Source organism: Pygocentrus nattereri, chromosome 4 (assembly GCF_015220715.1).
Source record: "Pygocentrus nattereri isolate fPygNat1 chromosome 4, fPygNat1.pri, whole genome shotgun sequence".
Classification (NCBI taxonomy): domain Eukaryota; kingdom Metazoa; phylum Chordata; class Actinopteri; order Characiformes; family Serrasalmidae; genus Pygocentrus; species Pygocentrus nattereri.
In genome coordinates, this window is record NC_051214.1 from 48,208,354 (window position 1) to 48,229,209 (window position 20,856).

The following is a 20,856-nucleotide window of genomic DNA, read 5'->3' on the forward strand; positions in this document are numbered from 1 at the left end:
TTGCATGTTCTCCCCGTGTCTGTGTGGGTTTCCTCCGGGTTCTCTGGTTTCCTCCCACAGTCAAAAGACATGCAGTCAGGCCAATTGGACCTGCTAAATTTCCCCTGTGTGTGTGTGTGTGTGTGTGTGTGTGTGTGTGTGTGTGTGTGTGTGTGTGTGTGTGTGTGTGTGTGTGTGTGTGTGAGTGAGTGTCTGTCTGCCCTGCGATGGACTGGCGACCTGTCCAGGGTGTATCCTGCCTTCCACCCGAAGACTGCTGGGATAGGCTCCAGCACCCCCTGCGACCCTGACGGAGAAGCGGCTTAGATAATGGATGGATGGATGGATGGAGCTGTAGGTAATAACCGAAAGAATAAGATCGCAAATACTCCGCATTGAGATGAGCCAGCTGAGGTGGTTCGGGCATGTGATCTGGATGCCCCCTGGACGCCTCCCGGATCAAGACCCCGGGGTCATCCTAGGACCCACTGGAGGGCCAGGGTCATCTCGGATCCTCTGCTCTCCCAACTGCTACCGCGACCCTATCTGGACTAGCGGTCGATGATGATGATGATGATGATGGCGTTTGATATTCATTCTTTTGTAATCAATGAAACTTTTTGTATTCTTTTTTTACAGCAGATTTGTTTGTACCTGAATCCCTTTATCTTTCCACAGATAAAGCTGCTACCCAATAGAAAACGATTACCGTACATAAAGTATTATATACAGTAAGAAGAGTTTCATAATATTTTAATTAAGTCATATGCAAAAGTTTGGGTGCCCCTGGTCAAATTACATTTTGTTGACACCTCCTCAAATATGGCATTTTACTAGAAATCTTTCACAGTTCTTATTTATTTTGCAGAGGCCACTTTTTACAGTGATTGTGCATTGTAATGTACAGAGGTGTGTTTTGTAGAGGATGTGTTAACTTATTGACACATTGAAAATGAACAAAACAGGGAATCTGAGCAAACATTTGCAGCTACAGAATTGGGTGGAGATCAGTTCAATTCAGATCTGCTTTAATAACAAAGATTGTAGCACTTCCGGTGAGCAGTGATTTGTCTGGGTCAGAATAGTCAAATACTTCCCTGTCGAATTATCACTGCTAGGGTCTCCTTTTGCTTTTTGCTAGTTCTATTTTAACTTAAATAGTTTAATTTAAACTGTTTAACTCCCTCATTTACTCACTCCGTGCAGGTAAACACCTCTGGGCAAACCCATTCCTGATGGTCTTTTACTTTGGAGTGAACTGAACTCAGATCCCAGTGACAGTGTAATGTCACAGTTATTACAGTCCAACAACCCCAATATCACCGTCACCCCAGCTCGGAAACACACTGACCAGACCTCATGTTATGAATGACTATATTATGGACATCACCGGTGTTTAGGCTGAGCTAAACACTCTGGAGTATGGCGTAAACTGACTTAAAATATGTTCACAAGAGCATTCTTGGAAAATGATGATTATTATTATTATATATTCAATTTTATATATATATATATATATATATATATATATATATATATATATATATATATATATAATATATATATATATATATAACTTTTCAAAAACCTAACCATTTCCCTGGCCCTAATCCTAACCCTAACCTTAACCTCAACCCAAACCTAACCCTATGGTTTTACAGTGTTACTGAGAGTCTGTTGACTGTGTCACCCATTTTATACATACAAAATATCTTCACAAGACAATATGAGATTTTACAGTAATTTACAAATCTCCACTGTCAATCAGAGGAAAAAACCTAGTGGAGGTAAAATAGATGATATGAATGATTTTTAAATTAAAAACAGCAACAGGCTGCACATCAGCAATGGGGCTTTATAAGCAACCAAGTTTAGTTGACACAGTTTATGACACATATCAAGCAGAACACCAACCACATACAAGTATAAGCATTCCTGTAATATCAGTATGGTAGAGCTGATAGTGTGTATTAGACTGTATAGAGTGTAATGACTCTTAAAGCTCCCTCATGGAAAGTTTTTACATGAAATGGTTATGAATAATATTTTGTGTTAGTTTTGAGAAAGTTTTGGCTTAAAATCCATTCGAGTACAGAGATACATGCAGATTCAGATTCAGATTCCTTTATTGATCCCAGGGGGAAATTGCAGTTGTTACAGTTGCAGCCATTTATGTAAAAATAAACACTTTACTAATAATTTAAGACAATATAGAGAATTTACAGTATGTACACCAGATTTAAGTACTTATGAATATAGTAAGGTGGCGGTGATTGTGATAGTAATATGAAACATCAGGTATAAAGCAGTTAAAATTATTTAAATTATTTAAATGAAGTTAGTGTCCCTCTGAGTTTTTGCACACACAATTGTTATTATTGCACATATGAACAGTTTGGTATTGAGTTTTGTGAATCACACACTGAGGGAGGAGTTATAGAGTTTGATGGCCACAGGTAAGAATGACCTCCTGTGGTGCTCTGTGGTCATTTTGGTAGAGTGAGTCTTGAGCTGAATGAGCTCCTGCGTCTCATCACCGTGTCGTAGAGTGGGTGGGAGCCATTGTCCATAATGGCCCTCAGCTTAGACAGCGTCCTCCTCTCCGACACGGCCGTCAGCGAGTCCAGCTCCACACCCACAACATCACCGGCCTTGCGGATCAGTTTGTTGGCGTCTGCCACCCTCAGCCTGCTTCCCCAGCATGCAGCAGCATAGAGGACAGCACTCGCCACCACAGACTCATAGAAGATCCTGAGCATAGTCCGGCAGATGCTGAAGGACCTCAGGCGCCTCAGAAAATAGAGACAACCTTGGCCCTTCCTGTAGAGGGCGTCAGTGTTCTTAGCCCAGTCCAGTTTATTGTCAATATATACACCCAGATATTTGTAATCATCCACAGTGTCCACACTGACCCCGCTGATGGACACAGTGGTCACAGATGCCTTGTCCCTCCTCAGGTCCACCACCAGTTCCTTTGTCTTTGTCACATTGAGGTGCAGGTGGTCATCGTAATATATGTATATATTTGTCCAAGCATTTTTCAGAAGTATATAAAACAATACAGAATACAGGTTTTCATATAATATACAGATTTCTTTTCTAAAGACAAAATAAAAATAATACATTAGATTTTTTTCTTTGAAATATGTGCACAAAAAAGGCTGCCTGGGTGTGACAAACTCTATGGAGCTCACATTAAACAAAAGCCAGAAACTTTTATAGTTAAGCAGGATTATTAATTATTTTATTAAAATGACATAGCAAAGGCGTAGCAAACAAGTTAAATTAAAAATAAATTAAATAAAATATTAAATTTATAAAATAAACAAGTGGTATCTTGATAATTGGAATGCTGTCTGTACACATTTGTCTGATTCCCCATAGCTATCCAAGCAGATAGAACCAGGCAATGGAAAGGAAGGTTTTTAAATTGCTGCTACTTGCTGGAGTCTCCTAGCAGATGCATCCATAATAAACACTTCGAATAGCAAATTGAGAGATGATTTGAAAGAGTCTTTCAACCTTCAGTCTTAGTCTAGGTCTCTCTGCCTTCTATACACTGGGAAAACATCAGCAGTAGAAGAAAGAGAATAAAGAAGTGATTATAAAGCTCCTGAGTGGCGCAGCCGTCTAAGCGTTGGCTCCGTCATCAGGAGAGTGCGAGTTCGATCCCTGGTGATGCTACAGCTTTCCATAGCCGGGAGTCCAAGAGAGCACAACTGGTCTCACTCTCTCTGGGGAGGTCGGATGGCCCCCCCTTCTCCCCCCTCCACCCCCCCACCACCTCAATCACTCAACGCAATGCTGGTCAGCGCAGGCGTCTGTTAGCTGACGTAACAGATCTGGCGGCTGGTGCTTTCCTCAGAGCGCGTTCAGCTGTCCAATGACGCTGCGTGAGTGGCAGTTCAAAAAGAAGCAGTGGCTGGTTTCACAGGTCTTGGAGGAAACCTGTGCCAGCCTTCACCCTCCTAATGTTGATGGCATCATGTGGTTGGAGGAGCCGTAACTACTGGGTGGATTTGGAGACGATTAAATTGGGCAGAAAAATATGGTCATGTGTGATGCAAACATCTGGGTTTGTTGAAAATACAACCTAATATAAATTTGCTTATCCAGTTGTAAATTTATCACTGCCAAGTCCTGTAAGAATTTTCTTACAGATGTTCACCAGATAAACAAATTATATAGGGTTATAGACTCCTCCTTGATCTCTGACTTCTTTGTCTACGATGTCTAAATGAGGCGGCACTGACTTCTGACGGATACAGGCTGCTAATATCCCAGTTGGATGGGTCTGACTCTGCAAAGCTGAATCGGCTCTGTGGAATGCTGTGCGTTGACTCTCTTAAGCCACTTGTGAAGTTAGAAATTACTCCAGAGTCTGAATCATTTGTGAGAGAAGCAACTGGGGCTTTACCTGCCTTCAATATTTCAGATCTTTCTGAGAGGATCTTAAACCATTTTGGGGCAAAGTGGCAGAAGATGACTCCATAGTTGGAGACCATAATGCCAGAGATCTGGACGATGGGGCGTGACTCATATTGAGTGATAAAGATTGGAATAAAGCAAAGCCAGGCAAACAGATGGATGAGCATGCTGAAGACTATAGGATCAGTCTTGTCATCTCTCCCCTTGAAGGCCAATCCAAAACACACCACAGCTAGTAAAGCAATGTAGACATGCATCGCACCAAAGCCATACATAAAGCCCTGAGTGCACAGACGGTTCAGGGTAAGTAACTGAGTTTTTGATTGTTTCTCCTCAACATCAACAGGATCAAATACCATCCAGAAGATGCAGATGAGAGCTTGAATAGCAGTGAGGATTCCTATGATGACAAAGGGCTTATCAAACTTTCTTAGTTCACGCTGCTTTGTAGGATTACAGGACATTAACTCTAAGAATATGTGAAGGGCCTTAACCAGAATGCAGGACACACAGAGAGTGAACCCAAGACCATACATGGTCTGTTGTGCTCTGCAAACATGGATGTTTGGGCTGCCTAAGAAAAGTATTACACCTCCAAAACTCACCATCAGGCCAAATTTCATCAGACATGAAATGACTAAGATGCCCTTTATGATGGGTTTTTCTCTGTGTAGGATGTAAAAGATGAATGAGAACACCAGCAGTAGAGCACCTATTACTGTTCCAATCATCACTACAATGGAATAAGCTGCAGACCACTCCAAAAACCAGATACTCCATTTCTGACATTCCCTCGACCCTGGAAGAGACCAAAAGCCTTCTGGACATGGGTGACAAGAAGGTTGATCTGTGAACACAAAAGAGAAGCGTAATGTTCAAGTGAAGATAGACAGACCAGAAAGAATTTTCTCCTTAATACTGAACATTAGTTATATTGCATCATGTGAGAAACTACATGAATAGACAAACCTTCACCTACAACTTTAAATCTCTGTGGTAGGCCACTTCATAATAATCTTAGAGGGAAACACTTGGTCAACGTTGAAAATAATTTTTGCCAGGTTATCAAGGTCAGGTTGAAAGTAACGGCTAGGTATAATTTTTGTCTGTCACTGGTATGTTAAAACATAAATAACTAACAAAATACATAAATGACTCCTAAAATGCAATCTGATCTTCATCTAGTGGTGGGCGAAGTACACAAATCATGTCCTTGAGTTAAACTAGAGACCCCCAAGGTAAAATATTCCTCCAGTAAAAGTAGAAGTTCCTCCCTTTAGACCTCCACTTGAGTAAAAGTACTAAAGTATTTCCCTTCAAATGTACTTAAGTATAAAGTAAAAGTACTAAAAGAGTAATTCTGGCTCTGATCTGGTCCTGTTATCATTTTTATAACCAGACTGGCTTCATGAACTCATTTCAGGTGAAAGTCCTCCAGCGTCTCTCTTGGTAAACCAGTCTTTTAATAGAACGTCATTAATTAGTGACGCTGACGTCTATTAAAATGATCAGAAGCACAAAACACTGAAGGTAAACAGTTTCCATCAGGGAGAACCGAGTGGCTCTGAAATCACTTTTTACACACAAGCAAAGTTTCAGTTTCAGATTTATTTACAACTTAGTTCCAAGTTTAAGTTGAATAAAAACTGGCTTTAAACTCAGGATCACAGATGAGCTCCTTTACTATGTTGATCTGTAGGCGTCTGTTCATAAACATAAACCAGCCCAAACTCATTTACTATAAAATGAAATGGTGTTTGTAGAAATTCAGAAAAAAGCCGCGTCAGTCTCGACTGCATATGTGGACGTATTTCTATATTGAGCTCTATTTACACAAAGTTAGGTTAGTTCATCATTTATGTTGAACAGACTCTCCCAAAGTTTTACGCTGCTGCGCTGACGTTGAACCGCGTGCTGCACTGGGTCGGTATGACCAACAGGTCAAAACCAGCTCTGAACAAAGTGACCGCTGGGCCCTGATTGGTGCTCTGGCTTTGCGCTTCTTTCGTTTTGACATGTTACGTTTTTATACACACAGAAACCAAAAGGAACGACAGATTTCTCAAAATGTAGGAGGAAAAAGTCGGATATTAGACTCTGAAATGTGGTGGAGTGAAAGGAAAAAGTCGCCCAGAACGGAGAAACTTCAGTACAGATACACCAAAAATATTAAAGTACAGAAACTAATTACGTTTACTCAGTTACTCAGTTACTGTCCACCACTGTCTTCATCTAAGGCATTTTTCACCGAATTTGTTTATCTGATCTAATTACTGCCTTCAGTAATCCTTGATTAGCTGAATGAGATGGTAGCACATTCCAGCTATTTTGGTTGGAAGGTAGATCTCCAGGTGGAGGGTTGGTGACCACTGATTTAATGGCTAAAAATATTTAACAATCTCTTTTTATACAAACCTTTGTTATAGGCTTGTAGAATTCCTGGAGTTCCTAGAGGGTTGTTCAGCACAGTTTGGTAATTTCCCTGCTCAAACACATCTAGTAGATATGGCAGTCAGCAGATACGTAGATTGAATCAGCTGTGCTTAAGCAAGTAAATCACCAAATTGTGCTGGACAATTGTCTTTCAGTACCAGAAATAAAGAACCCTGCTGTAGAAAAATAGCAACTTAAGAAATATGTAATTGTTGTCAGAAATGCTGAGCTTTAGGTGACTGAGAGCATCTGTGCAGGACATGATCAGATTGTCATCAGAAACTATAGTGATATAGTAGGACTGCAGTGGAAAAGTTCTCATTACTAACACAAATGAGCATGTGAGTGGTCAGTAGTGTAAACTCATCGCCACTGGTTTACAGAAATGTAGAAACATGCAATGTGGTCAGTTCAGGCATCCTTAGCCATATTCTCCACAAGTGGCTGAGAGCATCAATTTGTGCAATTTGTGATACTGTTTTGATCCCACAACCGGGGAAATTCCATCATTTAACCCATCCATGCAAGTGAAACACCACACACACACTAGGGGGCAGTGAGCACACTTGCCCGGAGCGGTGGGCAGCCCTATCCACGGCGCCCGGGGAGCAATTGGGGGTTAGGTGTCCTGCTCAAGGACACCTCAGTCATGGACTGTCGGCGCTGGGGATTGAACCGGCAACCTTCCGGTCACAGGGCCAGATCCCTAACCTCCAGCCCACGACTGCCCCCAAAATTGTGGACGGAACAGTTCTGAATGACTGACTCCCACAGTTAGGTGGCCCAATGGCTATGTGAGGAGGTGGGGGGTAGAGGGGGCATTTTACTAGCATGATTTAGATCTACTTGTCCCTTTAAAGGGAAGAGTGACTAGGGGGGACAGTCGTGGGCTGGAGGTTAGGGAACTGGCCCTGTGACTGGAAGGTCACCGGTTCGATCCCCAGGGCCGACAGTCCATGACTGAGGTGTCCTTGAGCAAGACACCTAACCCCCAACTGCTCCCCAGGCGCCGTGGATAGGGCTGCCCACCGCTCACTGCCCCTAGTGTGTGTGTGTGTTCTCTAGTGTGTATGTGGTGTTTCACTTCACGGACGGGGTAAATGCGGAGGTGGAATTTCCCCGTTTGTGGGATCAAAAAAGTATCACTTAATCACTTAAAATCAATTCAAACTTGACTGATAACCTATACTATACTTTGGCCTTAAGACTTTTACACACTGAGAGCTGTTTATTCATATAATTTATTCAGCTATAAAAAAATGAGCATGTGTAAAACAGATGCATTTTTGAATGGCAAAAATGTGACATTGGATCTACAGAGACAAAGCATGAGTAATAGAGAGTCCTGTAGACAGACAGTGGTAAAGCACTTTGGGATTATTGAGACCAGATTATTGATAGAGACCATATATTATTTGATTTGTTCAAAAAGATATTGATTTGTCGAAAAGAGGCCTTCCAAAATAAGCCAATATCTGCCATTCAAGTGATGATCACTAATGTCTTAATGACTCAATGTTGGACATGCCTTGTTTACTACAATCATTTCCTTTATTTTTATCCTCAAGGGCTGGGTAATCTAGCATACACGTCAGTGGACTGGTTGTTTGTTCTTTGAGAGTGGATAGCACCCTGATTCTGCAAAAAATGTTCTTTCTGGCAAAATTAGTCAGTCGAGGAGAAAGCCTTTCAATAGAGATCTATGGGCAGATCCCTCTCATAGCTATGTTATGGCAGCATGAAGAGCCTGTATGAAACTACAGCCTTCGGATACTCTTTGGTGCTAAGGGCTTTGTTTGGTCTATGAAACCTCTTGGATTCATTTTACTCTTGGTTGGCAGTCGTGGGCTGGAGGTTAGGGAACCAGCCTCATGACGGGAAGGTCACCGGTTAGATCCCCAGAGCCGACAGCACATGACTGAGGTGTCCTTGAGCAAGACACCTAAACCCCAACTGCACTGTGGATTGGGCTGCCCACCCCTCTGGGCAAGTGTGCTCACTGCCCCCTAGTGTTCCTGTGTGTTCACTAGTGTGTATGTGGTGTTTCACTTCACGGATGGGTTAAATGCAGAGGTAATATTTCCATGTTGTGGGACTAATAAGGGTCACTTAATCTAATCTAATCCATCATTGCTCAGTATCTGTAGGAAGAATGCTGTACTTCTGATTCAATGTAAAACTCTATGTACAAATGTATCTATTTAATTTACTCACCCGTCACATTAGAAAAGAATCCCTCACTACACTTAGTACAGTTATAGCAACAGGAGATCCTAGATATCTTCTTCTCTGTGCCCACGGGACATGGCTCTGAACATCTGGACACAGGGACCTAATGTAAAGGGAGAGGTTTTCTTTGGTTAAATGTGTTAAGTGCTCTGCATTTGCAGTAATTAAATACTAAGGGATAAAATTGCAGTTATCTCTGGTGGTAATAAAAACATGTTTTATTTTAAAAATTACCTGAATTATTTATTTACTTGTAACTCTTTGAAAGAGGCACCCTTTAAATGTTCAGTATGTACTCCAGAAATAGGGGATTCAATTTCAAGAAAAGTTACTTTTGAGCATACGGTCACATTTTAAGAAAAGAAAAACCTTCACATTTGCTATTCTTTTCCAGAAAAATGAGTGTCAAATCTGTTGATACTAGATTGACCTGTTTATAGGTCAGTTATATCAGCTGGTATTGACACATTGCAAAATATTACTGATAAAAATCTACTTTTTTGCCAGGCAAAGAACTTATGATCTCCTGCAATGGGGTGAAATCTAAGACGGAATTTAAAAGAAAGATAAATTAAGTGAATCAAAGACCTTTTGGTTTTAAACATATACTTTCAACTTGCTCATTTTGCTCTCATTTACTGGCATCACCTTCAGTTTTTAATTGCAATACTTGATGAAAAAACACTGGTAACGTACAGTGTATGTTGAACCACTAGGGAACTCGTTCAGCCTGTATTACTGGGACATGCTTAAATGTGGAGTGACTCTTACTAGAATTAAGAATCGGTAGCTACACCTCCACAAATGTTCACAATAGTTGGGCCCTAGTTAACTCGGAAGGTTAACTGAACCTGCCTGGTATTCATTATGTAATTAACATAATCATAATGAACTACTTAATTACATTTAACTTGTTATACATTAGAACAAAACCTACACAGATTACTGCACAGCTAAAATTCTTTTCACAAGGTAACAGAGATTATTCGTTTTATCTCACCGTAGTGTTGGTCCATGGGATTTTGTCACTATAGACCTCAATGTCTCCATTCTTTATGAGGAATTTTCCCACCACCTCAGGTACTCTTTCATCACCACTCATTGTCCACCTAATCAAATCATAACCATTCCTAAAATCACCCAACTTGTCAAAGGAAAACATCTGCTTGTCCAAGGTGAAGTTCATCTCATGAAGAATCTCCACAAGCTGAAAATGCAAAAACATCAAATTATTTGGGGTTAAATAACATCTCAAGCCTCAACTTGTCACTATGGCAGAGAAATCTACTGCTTGCAGCTCTTACCGCGGCAAAACTTCTGCTGACCAAATGCTGGAACCCTACATGTAAGCTACACAGAACTGCTTGGATTCAAACCTTATTGGACATAATATCTATGGAACTTTCTACAGCTCGTATACACGGGGCTAAGGCCAGGACTCTGGGAAGATGGCATGATGCCTTTGAGAGGGTGAAACTGCTTCTCTTGCACAAGTGAACTCTCAAGACTCTGGAGATTGATGGCAGCAATGTTCTCTTATATGTGACTGTATATTGATTTGTTCGGGGGGGGTCTGTCAGTAGGGGGGGCGGGAACCGGGAGGGTTGGGGAAAAAAAAGGAAAAGAAACAATAAAACAATTGTTCACAAAAAAAATTATTTGTGGTTGAGTCATGTAAACAAGTGAAAAAGTTTGTTGAAGAAGTAGTTGTCTGCAGCAGTTTGGATGCCCCAGGTAAAATGACACATAATGATAAGTGAAAATAACACAATTCTCCACAGAGAACACACTTCTTCACATTTTAATGCATAATTATGATTACTGAAAAAAGACGTGATTAAAATGTGGCCTGTGCAAGCATTAGCACATTATACTTTATGCATTTGCAATGAACAAGGACAGACAGAAAGCATGCGTGAAAGAGTTTTGTTGTGAGGAAGAAGAGGGTCAGCGTCTGGGACCACCATGGAAGTGCTTGCAAAGACTGCACAGCCCTCCTTGGCATCTGCCAGCTCATCCACGTGAAACGTCATAATTATTTCTGTTCTCTATTGAGGAGGTTATTTTTACCTCAACAAAACATGTAAGTTGATCAGGAATGTTCAAACTTTCAAACTGTATTTTCAACTTGCAGCTTACTTTGCAGCCTTTCACTGAGACCGGCTGTGATTTCTAATTGCAGAATAGAGGGGACATGTAGAAAACATGCATTTACCAGAAAATGATACAAAAGCCCCATCAACTAAATATGGTTTACTCTTCCATATGTCAGCTTTCAAATGCTTAAAACACTTCATTTCTTCATTGCGCAGCTTCATGATTAGTAAGCGATAAAATATGCCAGCCAATATTGAATAAAGAATTAACTGTCCAAAATCTAGGGACTAAAATCATTTTGCACCGAGTGACCTTATACTTGAATTATGCTTGTTTTATTAAAACAGATGATTAAGGTAAAGCCATTCTGTTACTGCCAAAACAGTCACAACACCACTGAAGCTGTTTCCGAGGCGCTCCCAGGCCAGCTGGGCGATATAGTCACGCCAGCGTGTCCTGGGTCTTCCCCGGGGTCTCCTCCCGAGTGGACTTGCCTGTGACACCTCCCGAGGGAGGCGTCCAGGAGGCATCCTAACCAGATGCCCGAACCACCTCAGCTGGCTCCTCTCGACGTGGAGAAGCAGCGGCTCTACTTTGAGTCCCTCCCAAATGACTGAACTTCTCACCCTATCTCTAAGGGAGAGTCCAGACACCCTGCGGAGGAAACTCATTTCGGCCGCTTGTATTCCCGATCTTATTCTTTCGGTCATTACCCAAAGCTCATGACCATAGGTGAGGGTGGGAACGTAGATCGACCAGTAAATCGAGAGCCTCAGCTCTTTCTTTACCACAACAGACCGGTAAAGAGCCCGCATCACTGCTGACCCAGCACCAATCCGCCTGTCAATCTCCCGCTCCCTTGTACCATCATTCGTGAACAAGACCCCGACATACTTGAACTCCTCCACTTGAGGCAAGAGCTCATCCCCGAGCTACAGAGGGCTCTCCACCCTTTTCCGCCTGAGGTCCGAATACTTAGGATTTTAAATAGCTTTTTTTTTTAAACCACAGTTTGAGCCAAATTGGTACAATGGTCCATATACACTAATGTGATGCTGAAGTCTTAAGCTAGCTAACATTGGTGAAGAACAGTAAATTTACAAAGTAATCCTTCTAAAAATGGTGATATTCTGTTTTATATCTCATATCATGGGCACATGCATGACAGATGTCATACAGCTGGTGGCATCACTTAGTCAGAATGTACATGCTTGTTACAAAAATACAACATGAAAATTTTACCTGCCACGGCATGAAGTCTGCATCTCCAGAACACGCAGTATCACTGCATTTAAGAAGTTTCTTGATGGCATTCGCTATGGCATATACTGCCACTCTCTGACTATAGGCTTCTGTCAGGTCTACTGCATGGAGCAGGTAGTCATCGTTCGCTGCCTGGGGGTCTGGCACACTACAGGCGAAAGGGGACGCGTGCTCAGACTGCTGACCATGGCTGCAGTTGAACCTCATTTGTTTGTACTCCCTGATGAAATCATTTCTCACTCCTTGTTTTACTGTCAGATTCTTGAGATAGTCTTCAAAACCCGGAATCTTCCCTGTGAGGAAGGTAAAGCCAAATATTTCTCCAACCTTGTTTATGTCCTTAATCTTCATTACAAAGCGTGTCGTAGACCAGGCATCACTGGCGATCCAGACTCGAGTAGTATTTGTCTTAATTAGCTCTTGAAAGAGCATCTCCACATGTTCTGCTCTCAAAATGAGCAGCACAACTTTGGCAGTGGAGTTTCGAATAGTAGCAGCCACTAGCTCGATGCGTTGCTGCGTATCTTTGAAGCCCAGGTAGTTTGGTAGCACTTCCTGGAAAGCTACACACACATGTTCTTCTTTTGAATCCTGCAGAAAATTCTCTAAGGCAGGCTTTCCATAGTCATCATCAAGGGACACCACTCCAACCCAGTCCCAGTTAAAGTGCTTCATGAGCTTTGCCAGGGCCTTTGTCTGGTACACATCACTTGGAATAACACGGACAAAGGATGCACAGCGTGATTTGTCACTCAATGTTGGTGAAGAAGAGGTGCAGCTAATCTGTTAACAAAAAGATGCATTGATTACATTATTGGTAAATTTGAAATTATACGGGAATAAAATAAGATATGCCCAGAATAGCGACAGTCAAAAAAGGGAATGTATTCATGTTTTGCTGTATCCACAAAGAGCCAAAAAGATTTTGTTCTACTTCATTTCATGACAAATCCACAGTAGAAGTCAAAGTAGTGTTGGATTCTCCTAAGATCTCAGTATTAGTCTGATGTATAAAGTAACCCAGAAATGATCTAATTTGTTTAGTAGAGTTTAAAACGTACAAATTTCTGTGGGTGCTACTTACTAAATAACATGATTACATGGGACTTTTTGAGGGTATGGTTATTGCCTATTTTCTGACAATATTTTCTTCTATAATCTGTCAGTATATAGCAAGTTTAAAACTATAAACAATGACTTAACATTAATAAATCATCAACAAAATCAAACATTACCTTAGCATTAACAGAAACAATGCCTAACCTGTTCCAAAATATGAACTATGAAGTCTTATAGTCAAATCATGTGTGTTCAGAAACCATAGTTTTTAAGGTTTATAAGTCCTAAACCCTTTAATTTAAATTTTAACTCTGAATATTCTTGTATTAAAACAAAACTGTGTTGTAATGTATGTTTAGAATAGTACCAAGCCTTTTACTTTACAGTGTGCAGAGACAAGGATTTGACCACATTTGTTTATATTAATTAATAGACTCCTCATAACTGAACTGGTTTGCTATGAGGAATAGACCTACATTGAACCCTAATGCTGCCAAAAGGCTTAATTACTTCTTATAAGGTATCATATCATGAATTTTATTTATGCTCCTGCATACATGCCTTCTTATATTTATAATTACAAAGTCAAATGACATTGTATATTGTTACGGCCGTGGAGCTAACATGTTTGCTGTTAGCTTTCTAGCTCACATCTCCACCTAGTGTCACATTAAGCCATTGCAGTTGTTTATTACTGTTTAGCCATTACTTTGATGCCAGTATCACATAGATAATGTTCAGCTAATGAAATGTAATTATCCAGCATTTTCATGGTAATGCCCCATCTCCTCATTCTCCTAGTGCAACCCTATAATATCTGGCTGACTTGACTCTACTGTAATTATGCTTGTATATTTTTCAGTCAAGTGATATTATTGTCATTAGAAGAGTTATGCGCCGTGGTGGATGTCCCCCATGATGAGGCAAAAAAAAGTTGCAGTCTGCATTGTGGTTATGATAGAAAACTCTTGGATTTTTTTAGCATTTCAATGTTTCTTTAACATTAATTATGAATAAAGCAAATGAATTAATGAATTAACCAAATGGTATTACTGTAAGAAGTAAATCATTGATATAATAGCTAACCTAGCAGGCAATTTGCATTTTACTAATGTTAGTATTGCTGTGCCTTAGGCAATGCTGGATGTATGCAGGGAGTCAGAGAAAGGAAAGTGTTTGCGATATCAGAATGACAGAAAAGCCTGCAAAAGAAGCAAAATGGAGTAAGAAACAAATGAAGTGAAAGTCATTTAATAACTGCATGGCATTATTTGATGCTTGATTAGCCCAATTTTTTGTTTACATGGAAAGGCTTTGAGAGTTTAGAGCTATTGTTACACTAAACATTAACACAGTCCATCAGCTTTTCAGGAGTAGGACTGTGAAATGCCTCTCTGATTGTGATTTTGTTCTACTTGGAAAATCCTAAAAACAGTGTCATGGGAAATATGGGATATATATATATATATATATATATATATATATATATATATATATTGCATTTAAGTTTAGACAGTTTTGTTGTGTCATTTTAAGGTTTTATTGTAATTCCTGGCAAGATTCGGATGAGAATGAAATTCACCAAACTGGAAACATATCATTCCAAGAAGAAGGCAAAATGTAGGAGAAGTCATATTGTGGCAAGCAGAAGATGTGGGTGAAGTGACCTGAGAGCTGCACGTCATGGATGATGTGTGTCAGAGAGTAGAAAGTGTTCAAAACATTCAGTGAAGAATTCAGGCAAAGAATTTTCCAGCACTTCTAGCAGAAGATGCACTGGGAAGATAGAAGGCTCTATGAGGCAGGGCTAGTTGATTATACTCCTGTGGCAAAGAAGAGATCACAGAACAAGGATTTGAGAAGGTTAGTAACACTACCATCTTAATATAGATGGTGAGAGAAGAAGGGTGTGTAAGAATTTGTCAACTATGGGTCTAGAGGAATGATCAGTTGCACAATATGTGCATGAAAATGAACTTGAGATATGCAGCAGCAAAACAGCTGTGAGGAATGGTGCATAAGAATCCCTTTGGGTCTTGCTTAGGGATTTGTCAAAGGTGCCTTCTCATTATTGCTGGATTACATGCTCCAAGTTGTACGTAGAGCCCATGTTCTAGTTCATGACTGTGTTACACATCGTCACTGTGAGGAAGAACTCCAGATAAACTCCAGACAAACTCCAGACTAAGCAGGCTCCACCTGCTTAAGAGACTGAAGTCACTTGGAGTGCAGGGGGCACTCCTGAGGACCTTTTTTGACACTGTGGAGTGGTCTACTGGGCAGCAGCATCTCAACTGCATACAGGAAGAGACTTCACAGACTCACTAAGAGGGCCAGCTCTGTCCTGGAAGCCCTCTAGACTCAGTGCAGGTGGTGGGAGACAGGAGGAGGTTAGCCAGAATAGCAGACTAACATCTATACTGGAGAACAGTTCCCACCCCAGGCATAAGACTCTGACAGCACTGGCCAGCTCCTTCAGTCACAGGTTGCTTCTCCCCAAGTGTGTGAAGGAGCACTTTTGCAGGTCTTTCCTTCCTGCTGTACGACCAGCACTACTCCCAATACAGCCTCACACACACTGTTAGACCTCACACACCTACAGAACATTAACTGTGAATTTATCATCATTTCCTGTGTGCAATATAGTCAATATATAGTCAATACTCTGTGTGCAATATGTGTAAAATATCTCTACAGTGTAAAGATTTTCCTGCTTTTCTATCTAATGTTTCTATCAATAACCATTCCCAAGTATAATATAATCAAACACCATGTGCAATATTCCATGTGCAATTTGGGTAAAATATCCTTACAGTGTAAATATTTTTTGCTTTTGTATTTAGAATTGTTGATATTGTTCATCCCTTCCTGGATCAGAGCCTTGTTGTAGGGGAAGGGGTTGTGTGGTGTAGGGATCTTCAGAGCCAAGTTGTCAGGAGCAATATGCTCCTGGTAGGGTCTCCCAGAGTGAACAGGTCTGGAGTGAAGACTAACATGATCCAGAAAACCCAACATGAAGAACAGGAACAAAATACTGTGTACCCTGCCCAGGATAGGGTCACCGGGACCTACCCCTGGAGCTAGGGCTGGGGGTAGTGTCCCCCGGTGAGCGCCTCATGGCCGGGCAGCCCATGTAAGCCGGCTGAGCTCAGCCTAAAAGGCAACATGGGGGGATCATGGGCCCAAAACTCACATGGTGTACCAGGCATGGCCTACCGGGATAAGACCCTGGGGTAGTCCTAAAACCCGCTGGAGGGATTACATCTCCAAGTTCGCATGGGAGCAACTTGGGATCCCTAGGAATGAGCTGGAGGAAGTTGCAGTGGACAGAGTCATCTGGGATTCTCTGCTCTCCCAACTGCTACCGCGACCTTATCTGGATTAAGTGTTTTTAACGACGACGACGATGATGATGATGATGATATTGGTCATTTTTGTGAATTTATGTGAAGGATAGAGTTTATACATTTTATTTTATATTTTTATATATTTTATATTTTTATTTTATATTATTTATATAGTAACAAGGAACAAAATGTAACAAACAGTAATTACTTTACTTTGTTGTATTTAATACCCTTTTACTTCTTATCGTTCCAAACAATTCATCATTACATCAAAACATTATCATATCTATTACATATTAAATCGCCTGAATCTGAATTGTTACCTCGTTATAGACTGAACTGTGATGATTTAGAATAGATTTATTACTATGGTATTGTTATTTATATATTTATGTAAATTATTTGAATAATTTATAAAATAAACCAATGTTTGATGTTGATTGGGACATAAATACATGCTCATTGGAGAAAAAAGTAATAATGAAATAAACTAGTCTCTCGATTGGGATTTGTTTATCAGCCTGGCAAAAAACAAAACAAAAACAAACAAAAAAACAGGTAAGAATGTGGGCATCATTTTGCTTTCACTGTTTAAACTAGAACTAAAATGGTCTTTATTTGTAAATCACCACTGGCACTGCAATTCCATATAAAATTAATCTACATCTAATGTATAATGTGATATTATATAATTTTAGATATATAATAATTTATGTCTGAAAAACAGATTTGATGTCTTAAAACTGCTCACAGTGAAAGACAAGACTGGCTTACGCTTGTGAACAGACTGATACAATATTGATAAATCCTTGATAAAGAACTAGAAAATCATTTCAATTTGCATATGGCCTTTCAATAATGAAACCTTTCCAAAAGTTTTTCTTTCTCCTGTAAAGATACAAGGTTTTCTTCTGACCGTGCCAATATGTAAGTGTATAAGTAACAGAAACAAAACTGTTTGAATATGTTTTACCCCTCAGGGCATACACAAACACAGTTTATATCTTCAAAAAGATATAATTTTTCATACCAAACAAAAAAGATTGAGTAAAACGCAAATACAAAATAATATCAGCAACACCTGGATAAAAGTTTGCTTGAGGAGGATTACACTTCTTCTTCATTAGTGACAATGGAAACATATTTGCAGAATAAATGCATTTGAGTCATGACAGACCAGGTATGTCTATTTTTGTCATAAACATAAACAGGACACAGCAGGGACCAGTGGACTAATTTAGAAATTGAAATATTCATAATATTGATAGTAGAGAGTAAACGGCAGCATAAACAATCGCACCTGCACAGTGGCAGCCTACACTGACTAATGGATCATTCCTGACGCATAATGTTTGCTCATGCTTTCTGCTCTTATCATTTAAAAAGAAAAAGAATTCAAACAAAGGTAAACAAAGTTAAACAAAATTTGACCAACATTCTGGGTTGTTATACAGACTTGTATTTTAGCATGTCTTTCAATCTGTAGTTTGCTGGAGGTTAATTCCACAGTTTGAGAGGAAACCTACCTAAAGGTTCACAAAAAGCAACCTGAGTGCTAATAGCACCCCTTTGTGGATAATCTTCAGTCTACAACTTGAATGACCACCAAAATGCTCTGGTTTTTCCTGAAATCTAATCACTGTTGATTTAATGAGAAAGTGCGTTTTAAATGTTTAGATGCTTTTAAAACTGAGTAATAGAGTCACAGAATGTAATTGTACCCCTTTAATCCCACACTGTAGTATTACGTTACCTGAGGAATCATGTAGAGACTGAGGAACTTGGCCACAGGAATAGACAATTCAGAGTATCTTTCTCCAAAGAACACCTTCACAGATGAAGTAAAGTTGGAGTTGTCAGCAAGGACGGGAAACGAATTGTTAATAGAAAGCATGTGCTCCACACACTGTAAGGCTTTGGTGCCGTATGCACATGGATCACACATCTGATATCCAAGCTGAATCCCAGGAAGAAATCCAGAGTCATTGATCGTTTCAATGGTGTGAATTACAGCTAGAGACTCTACAAATGGAATAAGATCAAAGCTGGAAAAGACACAGAAGGAGAGCAGGTTAGTGTTGAAAAAGTGTGAAGCGGCAATTGATACCAACAAAAAGACACTAATCCAGTATACTCACTCTGTGCAGGTATATTTATCTGGACGAATCCTTGTTTCAAGGTCAATAACTGTGGAATGTACTGATCCCAGAATGCCAAGGATAATGTCTCCAGGTGCATACGCCCCACATAGGGATGCTGTGTCATCACAGTGGACCCCCAACCCCAAGATTACAGCCACCCACACTGCACAAAGACACAGACAGCGAGCCATGCTGTGAATATGTGGTGGAATGTGTCTCTGTGAAGAACTAAAAGCCACAGTGAAAAAAAGATTAGAGGAAGAATGTGGCAGAACAGGAAGCAAAGCAATACTCAGAAACCAACCATATAAAGAGGGCATGATAAGCAAGACACAAGACGATGCAGCTGCTGTCAGAAGAAAACATGGTATCTCCATTTTTTTGTCTTTTTTTCAGTTTTTGACATAATTTGAATGGACCAAAAGAAATGCCCAAAAATTACTTGAAAAAACAGTCTGGGTACATTGACTTACATTAAAATAAAGTAGATTTTATTTCATTTTCCTATACAGTTTTCATTTTGGAAACAACCACAATTCCAATGAAGTTGGGGCGTTGTGTAAAACATGAAAACAGAATACGATGATTTGCAAATCCTTTTCAACCTATATTGAATTTAATACACTACAAAGACAAGATATTTAATGTTCAAACGGGTAAACTTTATTGTCCATCCATCCATCCATTATCTAAGCCGCTTCTCTGTCAGGGTCGCGGGGTAAACTTTATTGTTTTTTGCAAATATTCACACATTTGAATTTGATGCCTGCAATACGTTCCAAAGAAGTTGGGACAGGGGCGTGTTTAGCACTGTGTTACATCACCTTTCCTTTTAACAACACTCAATAAGCGTTTGGGAACTGAGGACACTAATTGTTGAAGCTTTGTAGGTGGAATTCTTTCCCATTCCTGCTTGATATACAGCTTCAGTTGCTCAGCAGTCCGGGGTCTCCGTTGTCGTATTTTGCGCTTCATAATGTGCCACACATTTTCAATGGGAGACGGTCTGGACTGCAGGCAGGCCAGTCTAGTACCCGCACTCTTTTACTACGAAGCCGCACTCTTGTAACGCATGCAGAATGTGGCTCGGCATCGTCTTGCTGAAATAAGCAGGATGTCCCTGAAAAAGACGCTGCTTGGATGACAGCAGATGTTGCTCCAAAACCTGTATGTACCTTTCAGCATTAATGGGGCCTCACAGATGTGCAGGTTACCCCTGCCATGGGCACTAACACCTCCCCACACCATCAGAGATGCTGGCTTTTGAACTTTGCGCTGAAAACAATCCGAACAGTCCTTTTCCTCTTTGGCCCGGAGGACACGACGTCCATGATTTCCAAAAACAATTTGAAATGTGGACGCGTCAGACCACAGGACACTTTTCCACTCTGCGTCAGTCCATCTCAGATGAGCTCGGCCCAGAGAAGCTGGCGGCGTTTCTGGGTGGTGTTGATATGTGGCTTCGCTTTGCATGGCAGAGTTTTAACTTGCACTTGTAGACGTAGCAACGAACTGAGTTCACTGACAGTGGTTTTCTGAAGTGTTCCTGAGCCCATGTGGGAATATCCGTTACAGAATGATGTGGGTTTTTAATGCAGTGCCGCCTGAGGGGTCGAAGGTCACAGGCGTTCAGTGTTGGTTTTCTGCCTTGCTGCTTACTTGCAGAGATTTCTCCAGATTCTCTGAATCTTTTGATGATATTATGGACTGTAGATGATGAAATCCCTAAATTCCTTGCAATTGCATGTTGAGAAACGTTGTTCTTAAACTGTTGGACTATTTGCTCACGCAGTTGTGGTGAACCTCGTCCCGTCCTTGTGAACGACTGAGCCTTTCAGGGATGCTCCCTTTATACCCAATCATGACACTCACCTGTTTCC

At 40.5% G+C, this 20,856-nt stretch overlaps 1 protein-coding gene across 1 annotated transcript; it reads right to left on the reverse strand.

Annotated features, from left to right (window-relative positions):
- Positions 1 to 3,878: 3,878 nt before the first annotated feature.
- Positions 3,879 to 20,069, reverse strand: LOC108412356 (G-protein coupled receptor family C group 6 member A-like). The gene is made up of 7 exons (XM_037538123.1): positions 20,011 to 20,069; positions 18,974 to 19,204; positions 18,589 to 18,880; positions 12,409 to 13,212; positions 10,070 to 10,276; positions 9,055 to 9,172; positions 3,879 to 5,254 (listed from the first exon to the last, which is right to left on the reverse strand). Exons 1-7 carry the CDS (start codon positions 20,067 to 20,069, stop codon positions 4,170 to 4,172), a joined length of 2,796 nt encoding a protein of 931 aa, XP_037394020.1. The 3' UTR covers positions 3,879 to 4,169.
- Positions 20,070 to 20,856: the final 787 nt, after the last annotated feature.